Raw genomic sequence first — 14597 nt, 5'->3', positions numbered from 1 at the left:
AGTTTGCCATACCTTGGTCTCTCCTATCCTTCTGGTTACCGCAATTTAAATCTTGTGGCTTGCAAAGATCACCAGATTTACAATGATTTGGAGTGAATTTTGAACAATGTACAAACCTGCAACATAAGTTGAAGTCAAAAACCCTTCAAGCCTCTACTCAATAAGGGAACAAAATGAACATATCACATTCTCCCTTGTGGTAAATATGAAATAAATGAATCTATTTTAATAATAAATTGGCCTGACAGTAACTCCAAGATGAATAAAATAAACAAACTTATGTTTTGTAATGAAATAGAACTCTTTAAATTATTTTAATGAATTTTCCAGATGTATGGTAATTGTTTTTGCAGCATTTGCAGTAACACTGAGTCAACATAGGCAGCTGAACAGTAAAAACTTAATTGATGAACTATCCTCTCCAACTGCCCTGTTACTTGCTACGTGTTGTAAACATTAATGGAGCATGATTATTGATAACAGAAAACATGAAAGTGTCTATTATTCACTGCCATTGATGGTCCATGGGAGTTAAGCAGCAAGGAGAAGGGGTACAGATGGGATGTGGCTGTGAAAAGGAAGTTCCGGAAACAAAAAAGAGAAGAGATGACTGCCACCACTGGTGGGGCCAGAGTCAGAACAATGAATAGAAGGTGGAACAGATGGCTGAAGTTGGTTACAGAGGCAGGATGTGCCAAGGAAGTTGTAAGCAAATTTTTAATGGATTGGAAACCCAATAGCTCACTGAATAAAAACACAAAATGCCGGAAACACACAGCAAGTCAGGTAGCATCTGTGGAAAGAGAAGCAAAATCAACTTCATCAAAACTCAACAAGGGGTCTTTGACCTGATTATTTCCAGCATTTCCTGTTTTGATTTTAGACTTCCAGCATCTGCAGATTTTGTTTTTGATTTTCACCATAGCTCCCTGATTAAATCAAATTCTCAGAACCAACATTTTGCTAATAGGTGATTGGGGGTGGGTGGGGGGGAAGGAAAGGAGAACGTGTGTTGCAGAGGATCAATGTTCAATTAAAAATAACAACAGGCTCCCTTTTACATGACAAATTAAGTGCCAAACAAGAGTAAAAATCAACAGACACTTTTGATTGAAATTTTTTTAGTGTAGAAGTATGGAGAAAATTGACTTGCAGATGATTTGGAAATAACTTCCATTACAGGGACTTGTGAAAGTGATTTAAACCAATATCTTTGCTCCTTAAGCTGCAATTTCTGAGTGCACAGGATAGTAGTTTGCCTCCAGTCAATATTCTTTTACTGTGTGCTGATACTTACAGAACAAGTTTCCCTTCTTAATGTCTTCAAGCTAAACACAGAGAAGATTGTGAAATAGTTGAAACACAATGGGTTAAGAGAAAGAACAGAGAAAATCAACTGTGCATACTTTTCTGCTACCCAAAATCATGTGGAGGGATAACCTTATTTTTGGGTCACATTAGAAAAGAATATTAAGGATCAGTTGCTCTTTTATTTCAGAAGTGCATTGCAGAAATGGGAGAAATGTCATTGTAAAAAGGTGGGATATAAATCCCTTTTCAATGTTCTTCCTTCTCAATCCATAAGTGAAGGTCATTTTCCTTTGTGATAAAGCTCAATTTACATAGAATAATGCTGATCTTTCAGTAATTACACCAATTCTTGTTTTTTCCTCAGATCACTAATAATCAACAATTGCAGATTCAATGTCAACTAAGATTGAGAGGTATTCTGACAAAGAAACACTTCTCGGATTTTGAATACAAATCCCTCCCTTATACCCCTCCAACTGGGCTGCTTTGAGAGCACCATTAGTCTGAGAACAATCTTTTTGTAAATTTGGACCACAACTAGTGAAATCATGGTTCAGTCACAACCATAGCTTTTGTCTTGTGAGACGATGGAGCAAAGGCACTGTGTTTTCACTGATTTGTAAGCAAACTAATGGGCACTCTGTCACACTTGCCACTGCACTGCACTGTGGGAGAACTGGAGAGACTGATCAAATTGAAGATTTCCTACCTTAATGCTGAATAAAAAAGGAAACTACGGGTATAAAAATTGCTAAATTAATAATTTAAAACTGAATGTTATTAAACACTGAACACTTTGCACAGTGAATTCCAAAGCACCCAATCTCAAGCGAAGCCTGCGGATAACAAAATATCATTTTCCAACTGGTTGGCTTCAATCCTGAGATTTCAGATTTGATGAAGCTTGAGTATACGAAGTGGTTTATCACTCACGTCACTCTCAGCATTTAGTGCAAGACCAAACAGGAACAATATGTTATATTGAGTGACGAATGACAATGCACACTAAGAAATGGCATATTACAAATGGTTTTATAGGGACAATTTTGCCTGTGCACTACAGAGGTTTTCCATATGGCAATACAGGGAAATATGAAAATGACCACACCCTAAAGGTGCACAAAGTACTCGAACAAAAGGAGGAAAATAAAAGAAAGAAATTATTGATAAGTTTCAGTCAATTGGTCTATTGAAATACAAATGAACTACAGGAATAATATGCCAACTGATTAAAAAAAACACAAAAACATTCAATTTATCTCACTGGCATGATTAATCAATCTTTACCTGATGTCTACAAGGACACAGAGACATTAAACAATTACTCAAAGTCCTCAATCATGATTTCCAAATTACAATTTGTATAACTGAAAACAAAGGAATTCATAAAATTATTCTGTATTACCTCATAGAAATTAATGCTGGTGCCCCACAACTTTAAACAAAGAACGCACGAAATTTGAAGTATGCACATAAAGCTCAAATATTCCCTTTAAAACCAGGGACAATAGTTATCAATATTTACTGATTTCAATGTGGTCTCCCACTGGATTTTAAACCATTATTCAAAATACTGGCATGATGGCCCTTTACAAAATTGGTCCTAGGCTAAGAAGCACAAACTGGCACAAGAACCTTATGTGCAAACCAGGGTGTGCGAAAATAAATCTACATTGTGCTCTACCATAAAAAGGCATTTGGAGACAATCTTTCAAATCAAACATAAAGTGTGAACAAATATAAAATATATATGGACAAAAGTTGGGATTTTTAAACTCACAGAACAGGAAATTTTTATGAAAAGCAATTCCAATCAAAGAAAAAGTAATACTTTTGGACTTGTGCACAGGTCTGTAACAAGAAAAAATTGTAAGAAAGAGAAACAGAGTACATTGTATGCAGGGAAAGCGGCACAAGGTGTGAACTTTCAGGCTTCCAGCTACCGTTTGGCTAAATATGCCAACACAAATAAACAGCAAATTGTACATGTACCATCTGCTGCATTGAACACATTGTGTTGTTGTTTTTCTCCATTAAGCATTTTTGTTTTTAATTAAAAACAAATCATAGCTTGATTTTAAAGCAGATAAATTGCCCAGGTACTACTTTATTTGGTGCACTTTGCCCTGGGAGGTCACTTGTCTTTGAGCACAGCTAATTCTGAATAGAAGCACTGACTTTAACATGGTGGGACTAGATTTTTTAAATGTAATATATCGAGAATATGCCAAGGTATTAATTTAATTTCAATGTATAAATGTGTAGCTAAATAATTATTGGCTAAACCTTCAACACTATTGATATCATTACCAATTCTTGGGAGTTCAATGAAAGAAAGTGTCTGAAAAGCAAAATGGCTAGGACTATCATAGCATTTAGTTATTTGGCAGCTCCTGGGAGTTTATTCCACTGATTCTGATATAGATCCAGATGGCAAGGATAGAAACCTGCAGTTAATAGTGTAAAATGTACAAAGATTAGACATGGACAGGCCTTAGTACTTTTACCACAGGCGTGAAAATACTGTTAGACCTTGACATGAAATAGAGCAACTTTACTTTTCAAATAGGCTGGGCTTAATATTGGATGGGTACATGGTGGATGGAGTTGTTTGGGGGGGGGGCCGGTGGAATTGATTAAAGAACAGAGGCCTGTGATTACAAAATGAAGGAACACCTTCAAATAAAGTGGGATTTTTTTCAGCTAATTTTCGATAAATTATATTTAAAAAAAATATTCCAATGCATTCCAGTTCCAAAAGTGCAATCTGCAAGACTTCAAAACTTTTCAGTAGTGCTTCTCCTGCAAATAATCCTTCATTTTGTTTGGCAGAGGCAATTTTTGAATTAAGTCTATTCGAGTGTATTGACGAATAACAAAACGGCACAGATACTGTAATGAACGGACTTGCATGAACCGGGAAACTGGGTTTGTTAGTCTTACAGGATAAGTTGCAGAGCCAGGTAGGCGAGACCTAGAATAGCAAAATGCTCCATTTTCAGAGTCTTTAATTGAATGCTCAATCAGCTCTACAATGGATGTGTGTCCTTCCACATCAGGCTGTTCATAAAAGCTAAACCTGCCATTCGAGTGTTCTATTCTAGTGTGAAGAGTTTTGCCTTGAGAACGAAAACTCAGGCTCAAAAGATATCGGTCATCAGAACTATCACGCACAAGAAACGATCCATCAGGCACATTGGCAAGCTTCTCCTCTGCCTCCCACCGTGTTATGGGACCCCAGTACCATCCTTGTTTTGCAAGTTTTTTCAGCTCTTCTGTGAGACTGGTGACCACCATTGGACCATTATTTTGTACAGAGTCATAAACTCTTCCTACTCCAGGAGCAGAATTTGGATCAAAGTTTAAATGATGACGAACTCTTTCTGCTACATGGGCCGCTGTACCAACAAACCCTGGAAATGTCAACTGCATTTGATTGGAACCTGGAGGTAGGAGTGGAGACAATGGAGGGATATCAACGTGGTTAGAACTTGAGTTCTGCAAGAGGACACCTGTCGTACCAATCAAAAGACCATTAACAGGTGGGTCCAAGAAGATATCAGAAGCAACCACCAAATCTGGAACCATATGTCCTTCATCTGCTTGTAGTGTGCTACTGCATACATGGGATGGCACTGAAGCAACTTCCATTGGCAATGGATTGTCAAGACAATAGCTACGTGACCCTTCCATAGGATACATTCCCTCATCTAAAGGCATTGTGTACTGAATGTAGTTCTGAGGCATTAATCCAATTACAACAGGAACATGACAAGATTCATCAATATTTGGATGGGAGTTGCCGTTTTGAGAGTCAATTTCCTTGATTGTGTTGTTCTGTTCCTGAAACACGTGGTCCGTCTGCATGTCATGAAACTCCTTACGAACTCCATTTAATGCCTGGTTCGGGCTATTATTATGAACCAATGCTTTGACCTTGCCCTCCATCTTAATACAGGTCTCCTCAGAACTAGTTGATCGCAAAGGCCAGGGGGTAGGACTATAATGGTGGCCACGAAGTGACGTGGACCTTAAGGGTCTTTGCGCTTTTAAATCATTAATGCCTGCTGGGGTTGAAGAGGAGGAAAATCGATCATCCTCCACAAAGCTGACAGAAGGTGAGCTCCCTTTAGACTTCTGTTTCTGCTTTGCAGAAAGCCTCCTTTTCAATGTACCCATCAAACCTTCACCTTTTGCTTTATTTTTTGGCCCTTTGTCATCCTCGTCGGTTTTGTTTATATCGTTACCAGCCAGATCTTTCCCATAACAGCTAAACAGAGAGTCCTCTTTCCCAAAATCATTGACAAGTGATGGCTGCTGAACGACCACAAATTCATTTTCATCTTTGCCTTTGTTCAAGTTAAAGGATTTTTTGATTGTTTTAAGGCTGATTTTCTTCATCCTGGCGAATGTGTGCAACTCCTTTTGCACAGTAATGGCCTCAATGATGCTCTTTGGATCAATCTAGCCAACGTGCTTTTCTTCATCTAAAACACAGATAAACACCACGACCTCCATTTCCTGCAGAGGAACACAAACATTTCATTACATTTCAACATTTAAATACAAAACATTAGGATATAATACTCTAAACCTGCTCATATCTTAGTTTCAAGTTTATTCCTAATATTAAATACAACAATGCACAAAGTTAACTTAAATCTAATATTAGTTGGTATGCATTTAAGGTGGGGGGGGGGGGGGTTGCGGGGAAGGCCTGGAATGCAATGCTAGGGGTGGTGGTGGAAGCAGATATGATAGAGGTGTTTAAGAGGCTCTTAGATAGACTGATGAATGTGCAGAGAATGGAGGGATACGGACCATGTGCAAGCAGAAAGGGATTAGTTTAATTAGGTGGCATTAACTTAATTAGTTCGGCACAACATCATGAGCCAAAGGGCCTGTTCTTGTGCTGTATTCTATGTTCTATATTTTTCTGATGGATGTAGACAGGCTAGAATTTACAAAATCATGCAACAAAATGCTTCAACTTTTCTTTCAGTGACCAACTACTGAAATTTCTGACATAGTTGGTCAGCTTTGATGTTGCTTTGGGCAATTGGTAAAATTAATACACAGTAGATTATACATGGCACATATATCAAAGCAAACTCTTTCTCGCTACATAAATGAATCACTCAATGTAACATTCAAGAGTAAACCTCACCAGCGCAGCTGCAAGACATAGCCAGTTCTCAAGAGGTGGGAGCATTTTTGTTAACTGAAATGAGGGCAGATCGCTTCAGACCGGAATCCTCTGCAGCTCAAACAACAGGGATGCCACAAGACAAATCAGCCGAGAGGAAGTGAATAGACTGCCAGCATGATAAACCTCAACTTGCCTGCAGCAATCAAAGATCTGTTCTCAGCCCAGTGCAATGTGTTTGGTGCAGAGTCAAAAACTAACATTTGCAAATTCAAAACAAATGCTGTTTGCTGAATTAAATATAGTAATTATGTCAACTGTGACTGAACTGAAAGTTAATTAAGAAACTGACTAGAACCCTGAACAAACTTGTCTCACCAATGAGTTACAAAAAGTTCAGCGAGTAATACCAAAATAAAACAAGCTATATTTTTAGGTTCATAATAATGCATATTTTAATATTTACAAGGAGAATACTTTGGTTATTATCAACCACCGACATTCTACTTAGAGTGAACCTGACAACTGCCTGCCTTCCTCTCCGTCTCCCCCTGCATTTTTTTTTCAGTAAAATGAATGGGAAGCAGAGCTGTGACTGGAGCTGCTACATGCTGGGAAACAGGCTGCCATGGATGTGATCACACAGGTGAATTTTCATTGCCTTCAAGTGCATAAGGATTCCTTTAAAGGTTGGACATCTTTCCAGTAGTGGAACTGCTTGCTAAGGGACTAGGTGTAATTGGGGAATGGTTGTGTCCAAATTAAGCTTCCAATCACAGCCAACTATTCTTTGAAGTATAGAAGTTGCTTTTGTGGTGACTGAAAAGCAATACTTTCTCTACAGATGCAACAAAAAGCAAGGAGGATACACAAGAATTCCAATAGGAATGGAGCAGCAAAGCATTATTAACACAGAAACCAGATTCTTTTACTCTGGTACAGTGAGGGCAGGATAAGTGGATCTGGTTTATGGTGTGCTGGTATATCCGAACAACATCAATTGACAGCATTTAAGAAGTGTCTAGATAAGCACCTGAATCTACCGGGCATGGAAGGCTACTGGCCAACTGCTGGAAGCTGGGATGAACACGGATGAATGCCTACCAGCATAGACATGATGGGCCTAATGGCCTGCTTCCGTGCTGTATGAATCCACCTATATGTGGTTCAACTCTCTTCAAACAAGAGAGTTATAGAATTATACAGCACCGAAACAGGCCTTTTGGCCCAACCCATCCATGCTGACCAAGTTGCCTACTCAAGCTGGTTGCATTTCCCCATGTTTGGCCCATATCCTCTAAACCTTTCCTATCTATGTACCTGTCCAAAAGTATTTTGAACTTTGTAATTGTATCTGCTGTAAATGTAATTGTAACTGTTGAGGGTTACCCAGATTAGAATGACACAACTCATCCAATTTGTATCTGTGCTCATTCTGGGGACATAATAAAATGCAATACATCAAGAAGGCTACTGAAGGAATAACTTGACAAACTTTACTAGCAGACTGTTAAACCATGAAAATGGGGAAGGTAAATCGGGGACCATAAGCAGGCTGGGAGTCTACAAAACAGTGTGATGAATACTTTTGAAAAGACAAATCTGAACAACTAATGGATTAACCCTTCACATATGAGATCATTCATCAGAACCGTGTTGACTAGAGAAGGGATTTTACCCTTTTATGGTGCACTAAACATTCTCTGGATTTCACACTGAAGAACAATCAAAAAGTTGTGAAATTGTCTAAAAGTAAGGGACAGCATTGTAGTAGATTGTACCCAGAATGACATGGTAAAGTGCAATCATTGTGGTTCCTGATAGGATGAGGCTCAATTCAGTGCATCTCGAAACACTTTGCTACACAGCAAATGACAAAGCCTGTTGGTTCTTGAAAGCACAATCCCCTTGCCAGCTAGCCAGACACTAACAAAATACACTATGGTTTACATGGAGGAGGAGGAGGAGGCGGCAGCAACAGGAAGGAAGGGTGCATCAAGGTTCACCCAAAGGAACATGGATCTTGGTGAAGAAGTTAGAAGGGTGGTCCTGCACATCGTATAGCTAAGAGACTTGCCAGGGCTGTTACTGGAAGAGCATGAGGTGGTGGTTACGGTAGTCACCTCCAGCAGTCAGAATTACACCATGGGGCCACGATGGAAGAAATTTCAAGACTTTACATGACGAGCTCTAGACCAAGAGAAATAGAGCTCTTTTATTCTGACATGCACACACACTCATAATTGTGTACGACTCTCTATGACACTAACCCTCATCCCACCAAACGGCGTTTCATCCCTCCAACCAGGCACAGAGATCGAGCCTCTCAGGAGATGATAATGAAGTGGTTACTCTTTCATTTCTTTCATTTAAGCAAAGACATCCATAATCTGAAGATGCCACCCATTTGGAAGGAGGTAATTACTAAGTGGTTTATTATTGTAACATGTACCATAATAGTGAAAAGCTTTTGTTTGCATGCCATGCAGACAGATCATTCCAGACACAAGATGATTGAGGTAGTACAAATGAAGAAAAAACAGAATGCAGAATGTAGTATTCCAGTTAAGAAAAAAGTGCAGTGCAGGTAGACAAATAAAGTGCAAGGGCCACGACAAGGTACATTGGGAGATCAAGAGTTCATCTTTAGTGCACAAGAGGTCCATTCAAGTATATGATAACAGCAGGATAGAAGCTGTCCTTGAGCCTGGTGATACGTTCTCAAAATTTTGTATCTTCTGCCCAATGGGAAAGGGGAGAAGAGAGACAGACCAGGGTGGGAAGGGTCCTTGATTATGCTGGCTACTTTCCTGAAGTGTAGACAGTCCTGTGTGCACGGTGGCTGAGCCACACCAAGTAGACCATCCTGTACCTCATAGACAGAGAAACCACAGACATAAACCACCTTTGGAGAAAGTGCATCCATAATCTGCAGTCACAATGTTTTATTCAGTTCACTACATCCCCTTTGATTCAGTCGTCAGAAGACAACCTCATTACTAAGGAGACACAAGAAACTGCAGAATCTGGAATCCAGAGCAATAAGCAATCCGCTGGAAGAACTCAGCAGGTCGAGCAGCATCTGTGGGAGGAAGGGAATTATCGACTTCTCAGGTCAAAACCCTATATCATGACTGAAAGCGTCATCTTTATCCTCAGCATCCTCTTTAATTGGCCATCTTGCCTCTCCACTCTCAGTCCTGATACAGGGTTTTGACCTGAGAAGTCGACAATTCCTTTCCTCCCACAGACACTGCTCAAGCTGCTGAGTTCTTCCAGCAGATTTTGTTGTTCATTAACATGTATGCTGCTGCATTTCCTTAAAGGTGTTTTGGCTGCAGCTTACAAGTGCAACTATTTCCTGCTTTGTCTTTGTGGGGTATTGGGATAAGGCACGTTCTTCCCTCCCTGGTAAAGGAGATAACAGAATGCAAGGAGCAAGAGGGACACTGGCTGGTGGTGGTGGTGGAGGAGGATCATCATCATCAAGATCACTGGGCCTGACATCCCACTGCAACACCTCAGAGACTGGTACTAGTAGGGATTGGGTTCGACTTCTTATGTGAACTCCTTTAATGGGACTGATGACAGTCTCATTCATCAGTGCCTACTGGTTCAGGTAATAGTTGCTTGGATGCACAGGCAAAGGTCACCCAAAGTCTTGATGCTAATGTGTGTAGACTCATGCTGATTCATCTGGAGGTCTGGTTTCTGGTTCAAGGGAGCAGCTTGCAGCTCTGAAGGAACAGCAATCTGCTACAGGGAGCAGCTTTATATTATACTGTAATTGAGCAAGTGCTGCCCTTACTGAGTAGTGAGATGCCATTCTTGATTTCTGTTCTTAGTGGACACAGTGATGCAACATATAAATGTCTGGTGGTTGTCCAGGAAAACTTAAATATATTGCACACTAGTAGCTAGAATGTTCTCCACCACTGAAAAATTGTTCTCCACTCCACGAGAGAAGATATGGCATGTAAGAACTTAAATTTTCTTCTATAGAAGCTGAGGCAAACCCTACCATGCCCTGACTCTCACTCTCAAACTTCTCCAGTGTGAGCAGAGTCCTGCTCAGATTGTGCAGAAGGTTGAATGAGGAAAAAAAGTGAAGACAACAGGGGTCAAACACTGATTCGTGGCCTATCAGTTAGCTTAGATTTAGGTCTGAAGGTTGAAACAATGGGGAGGCAGTCTAATTGCCAGCAGGTTGTTGCACTATTATCTGCCTAGTCTTCTGGGAGCTCCCTAATTATGCACATTCAACATCAAAGGCACCAAATCACCTCCCACTACATCTTCAGCACCTGTGACCCACAGGCAGCAGTCAGAAGTCAGGTCAAGGGAAAGAGCTTCTTATAAATCATCACCAACATCTATGTGGACTTAGAAATGAAAGGGATCAACGTTCCAGCATTCAAACTACTGTCACACTGGGGATTTTGTGACTGGGAAACGCACATATAAAGGTAGTGAAACAGAAAAGGTTGTGTAATTGTGCTGGAAATCATTACATTTTTCAACAATTGTATTACTTTAATCTTTTTTTTCCTTGTTATAAATGCTTCTCAGCACAGTCAAGCTGTTGGGATGCATTTTCATTTCATATCTTTCATTATTCAGAAATAAATGACACTTCTGGCTTTGCTGCAGACCTTGCCTTGCCTCAGAGAGGAAAGGTTGCTAATGGACTGCTGCCAGCTGTGTCCACACTGAGGTAGCCATAAGCAATTTTGTCAGCACCTAATTGCAAAAAGAAAAACAGGTCCTGTTAGCTTGTGTGTACTCTGTGAACTTTGTGCTGGGGGCAGGTCGCAAGTGTTGCCACTCTTCTGGTGCCAACATAGCATGCCCACAGCTCCTAACCAGTACTTCTTTGGAACGTGGGAGGAAACTGGAGCACCCAGAGGAATCCCACGCAGACACAGGGAGAACGTACAAACTCTGTACAGACAGTGGCGGGAATTGAACCTGGGTCACTGGCACAGTAATACTGTCACGCTAACCGCTACACTACTGTGCAGTCTGTCCAGTTATGTCTCCTGATGTCAGCAAAATGTCCCTTTAAGCAGACACAAATTTAACAATAATGCAATGGAAAACAAACAGAAAATGCTGGAAATGCTCAGTAGGCCAGGCCATACCTCTGGGAAGATAAACAGAGTGAATGTTTCAGATGATTTCAATAGAAGCACCTGGACCAATTTTCTGATGGGCACTATTTCCCTGGAAAAGACAACTAGCACAATTTAAGCTGACTTAAATCGACTTTATGCTTGACTAGCCCACAAAATACTGGCACTGATGGGTTCGATTTCAGGGCTTATATGTTTTGAATAAAAATCCTGACCAAAATCTATCTTTTCTCTATTCAGATTTTGAACCTGCTATGCAATTTAAGCATTTTTAATTTTGTCCTCCAGCTATTACAATTTTTTTTTGCCTAGTTTCAAGGATACAAGTTGCCTCCCAATATTCACTTCATTCATTTAGTAATGCTGCCACTGCCAATACACAGCTTTACTTGATTCTAAAATATACAATATCAACCAAAATCAAACATTCAGATTAGTTCCTTGGGGGAGCAAACCAAATAATTTTCAGAACACTGCTATATATGTGATCATTGGAAGAAAACTGCCTGGTGTTGAATCCCATGATATTTTAACCTCCCAAAATTCGTGTGTAGCTAGTGGGCCATATTGTCTAATTGGAGGTTCACCTGTGGCTCAGCTGCAGTTTGTGGCTGCACCACACACCATTCCTCAACCTTTGGCAAATCTGCTGCAAGCTCAACCAAGTTTGGCAGGGCTGAGCCTCTGGTAAATCCCATCAATTATCAACCAAAAAACTGAGATGAAAGGGACTGCCCTTGACATCAAGACAGCATTTGACCAAATATGGTATCAAAGCAAACAGATAAAACTGAGATAAATGGGCATCAAGATGAAAACACTCCAGTAATTGGAGTCCTACGAAACACTAAGGAAGACCATTGTGGTTGTCAGAGGTCAATCATCCCAACCCAAGACATCACCGAAGTTCCTTAGGGTAGTATCCTAGGTCCAACCATCTTCAGCAACCTCATCAATGACCTTCTTTCCATAAGGTCAGGTGGAGATGTTCGCTAATGATGGCACAATGTCAACTCTATTCACAATTCCTCAGCCTATGTCTACTTGCAGCAAGACCCAGACAACTTTTAGGCACATAATGATAAGTAGAAAGTAACATTCACGCCATTGAGTGCCAGGCAATAATCATATCCAACCAGAGAATCTGACCATTTACCTTTAACATTCAACGTCATTAGTGTGGTCAAGTCTGCACCATCAATATCCTTGGGATCGCCAATGACCAAACAACCAAATGGACCAGCCATGTATATCACATGGCTACAAGTACAGGGTATCCTGCAGTGAATGACTCATCTCCTGACTCCACAATGCTCATCCACCACATACATGGCCCAAATCAGGAGCATGGTAGAATACTATCCACTTGCCTGCGCAGCACTAACAACTCTCAAGAAACTCAACACCTTCTAGGACAAAGCAGCCCGATTGATTAGCACTCCATCAACCACCCCAAACATTTATTCCCTCTACCAGTGACACACACACAATGGCTGTAGCATTTTGGTGTGTTGAAAAGGGATCAAATATGATCATGCGAGTGAAACCATATTGGATACTGGCCAGGTTCAGGGAGGCCTTATGATATTTAATGCTCGATATTCCCAGTTGGTATTCAAGGGTTTCCCTGTCAACATTTCTTAGTTGTATTCTGACCTCATACCCACCTCCCACCCCAAATAAAGGACAAAGCTGATAAATATCACCAAGGGTCAAAGTCGAGTTTATTATCATATGCACAAGTACTGTCTCCGTGTCAATCGCGTAACAATATGAACAAATTTTAAAAATATTTTAACAAATTAACTCCTACTTAAACTTTTGTTTAAAAAACAATGCAGCAATGTCCCTCCCACCATGATATGAAGCTTAGCCCTCTCTTTCCCTGATATCTAACCACCCACCCCAGAATCTTCCTCCCCCGCAGCCCTAGACAATCCTCACACGGCAGACCTTCCTCCCGGCTTTGGAAACCCACTGATCACCCAACAAGATCCCACATCCCTGATTACACTAGGGACCCTTTTCCTGCCCAGCACCTTGCTCAGTTAGATGCTTCTTGCTTCTCAGGTGTCCACTTGTGCAGAAAAATATTGGTGGAATCTGATCCCCAAAAGGGAGCTTGCATTCCTGAAGTACAGGCTGGGTTATTAAATTCCAAGTGTTGTGATGAGGGATTCTTTTTCTGGCAAGTGGCCTCTGTTTTACTCTCCACAAAAGCAGCCCAACCTTCTGTACATCTCAACCTTCTGTGCATCCCCAGCATCCTCTGCTTTTATTTCAATCACAACCGAGTTTTTAGGAGTATAAGGATGTATTAAGGAGGCATGCCACCCAACCAGGGGAACATGGTTCTGATACCATTGCCCCAATTTTAACATGCATCTTACAGAGAGGGGCTGAAACCCGCAGGCTATTGTAACTCTTCAGCCATTTTTCTTAAATCTTACCCAACCCAGCCAGCAAATAAATTTAAACGGGCAAACATGAGTAAGATTTCAGGCTCCTGAAGCAAAGACAGGATGTCAGGAGGTGATCATGGTGAGTGAAGAGGAGAGGTAGGTAAAGCCAAAAAAGTTTTCCCTGTTGCTACTCCATCCTCACAAGCAAACCCACCCCCCACCATGCCCCCCCACTGGGTCCACAAAGAAATCTGTGGGGAAAAAAAATCCAAGTTGAGTCTTACAGATCCATTTATTATCTACTTCCCTTAATTAATTTAGTACATTGAGTCAGGTGATCCAAAAACCTTGCATAACACTACAAAGAGTACACTGCACACACACAAAAAAAGTAATTCAGCCTATCTCACCCATGCTGACGTTTATGGTTTACTCAACTTCAACTTGTCCACTATCTATCAGCTTAATTTGGTTTTCCAATTTACCCTAAAGTGCATTTATGCTACTAGCTTCAGCTACAACTTGTGGTAGCGAAATCCATTTTCTCAGTACTCTCCAGGGAAAGATATTTCTTCTGAATTTGTTACGTGATTACCTGGTGGCTAT

At 40.6% G+C, this 14597-nt stretch overlaps 1 protein-coding gene across 2 annotated transcripts in view; it reads right to left on the bottom strand.

The window, feature by feature from the left end:
• Positions 1–371: 371 nt before the first annotated feature.
• LOC127574604 (suppressor of cytokine signaling 6) overlaps positions 372–14597 on the bottom strand; it is a 57884-nt gene continuing 43658 nt past the window's right edge. For both annotated transcript variants that reach the window (XM_052023746.1, XM_052023747.1), the window contains one exon: positions 372–5832. In XM_052023746.1, coding sequence (XP_051879706.1) covers positions 4099–5712 — 1614 coding nt within the window. In that variant the 5' untranslated portion in view covers positions 5713–5832 and the 3' untranslated portion in view covers positions 372–4098. The remainder of the gene's footprint in view (positions 5833–14597) is intronic.

Source organism: Pristis pectinata, chromosome 9 (assembly GCF_009764475.1).
Source record: "Pristis pectinata isolate sPriPec2 chromosome 9, sPriPec2.1.pri, whole genome shotgun sequence".
NCBI lineage: Eukaryota > Metazoa > Chordata > Chondrichthyes > Rhinopristiformes > Pristidae > Pristis > Pristis pectinata.
This window is presented reverse-complemented; position numbering and strand designations above follow the sequence as displayed.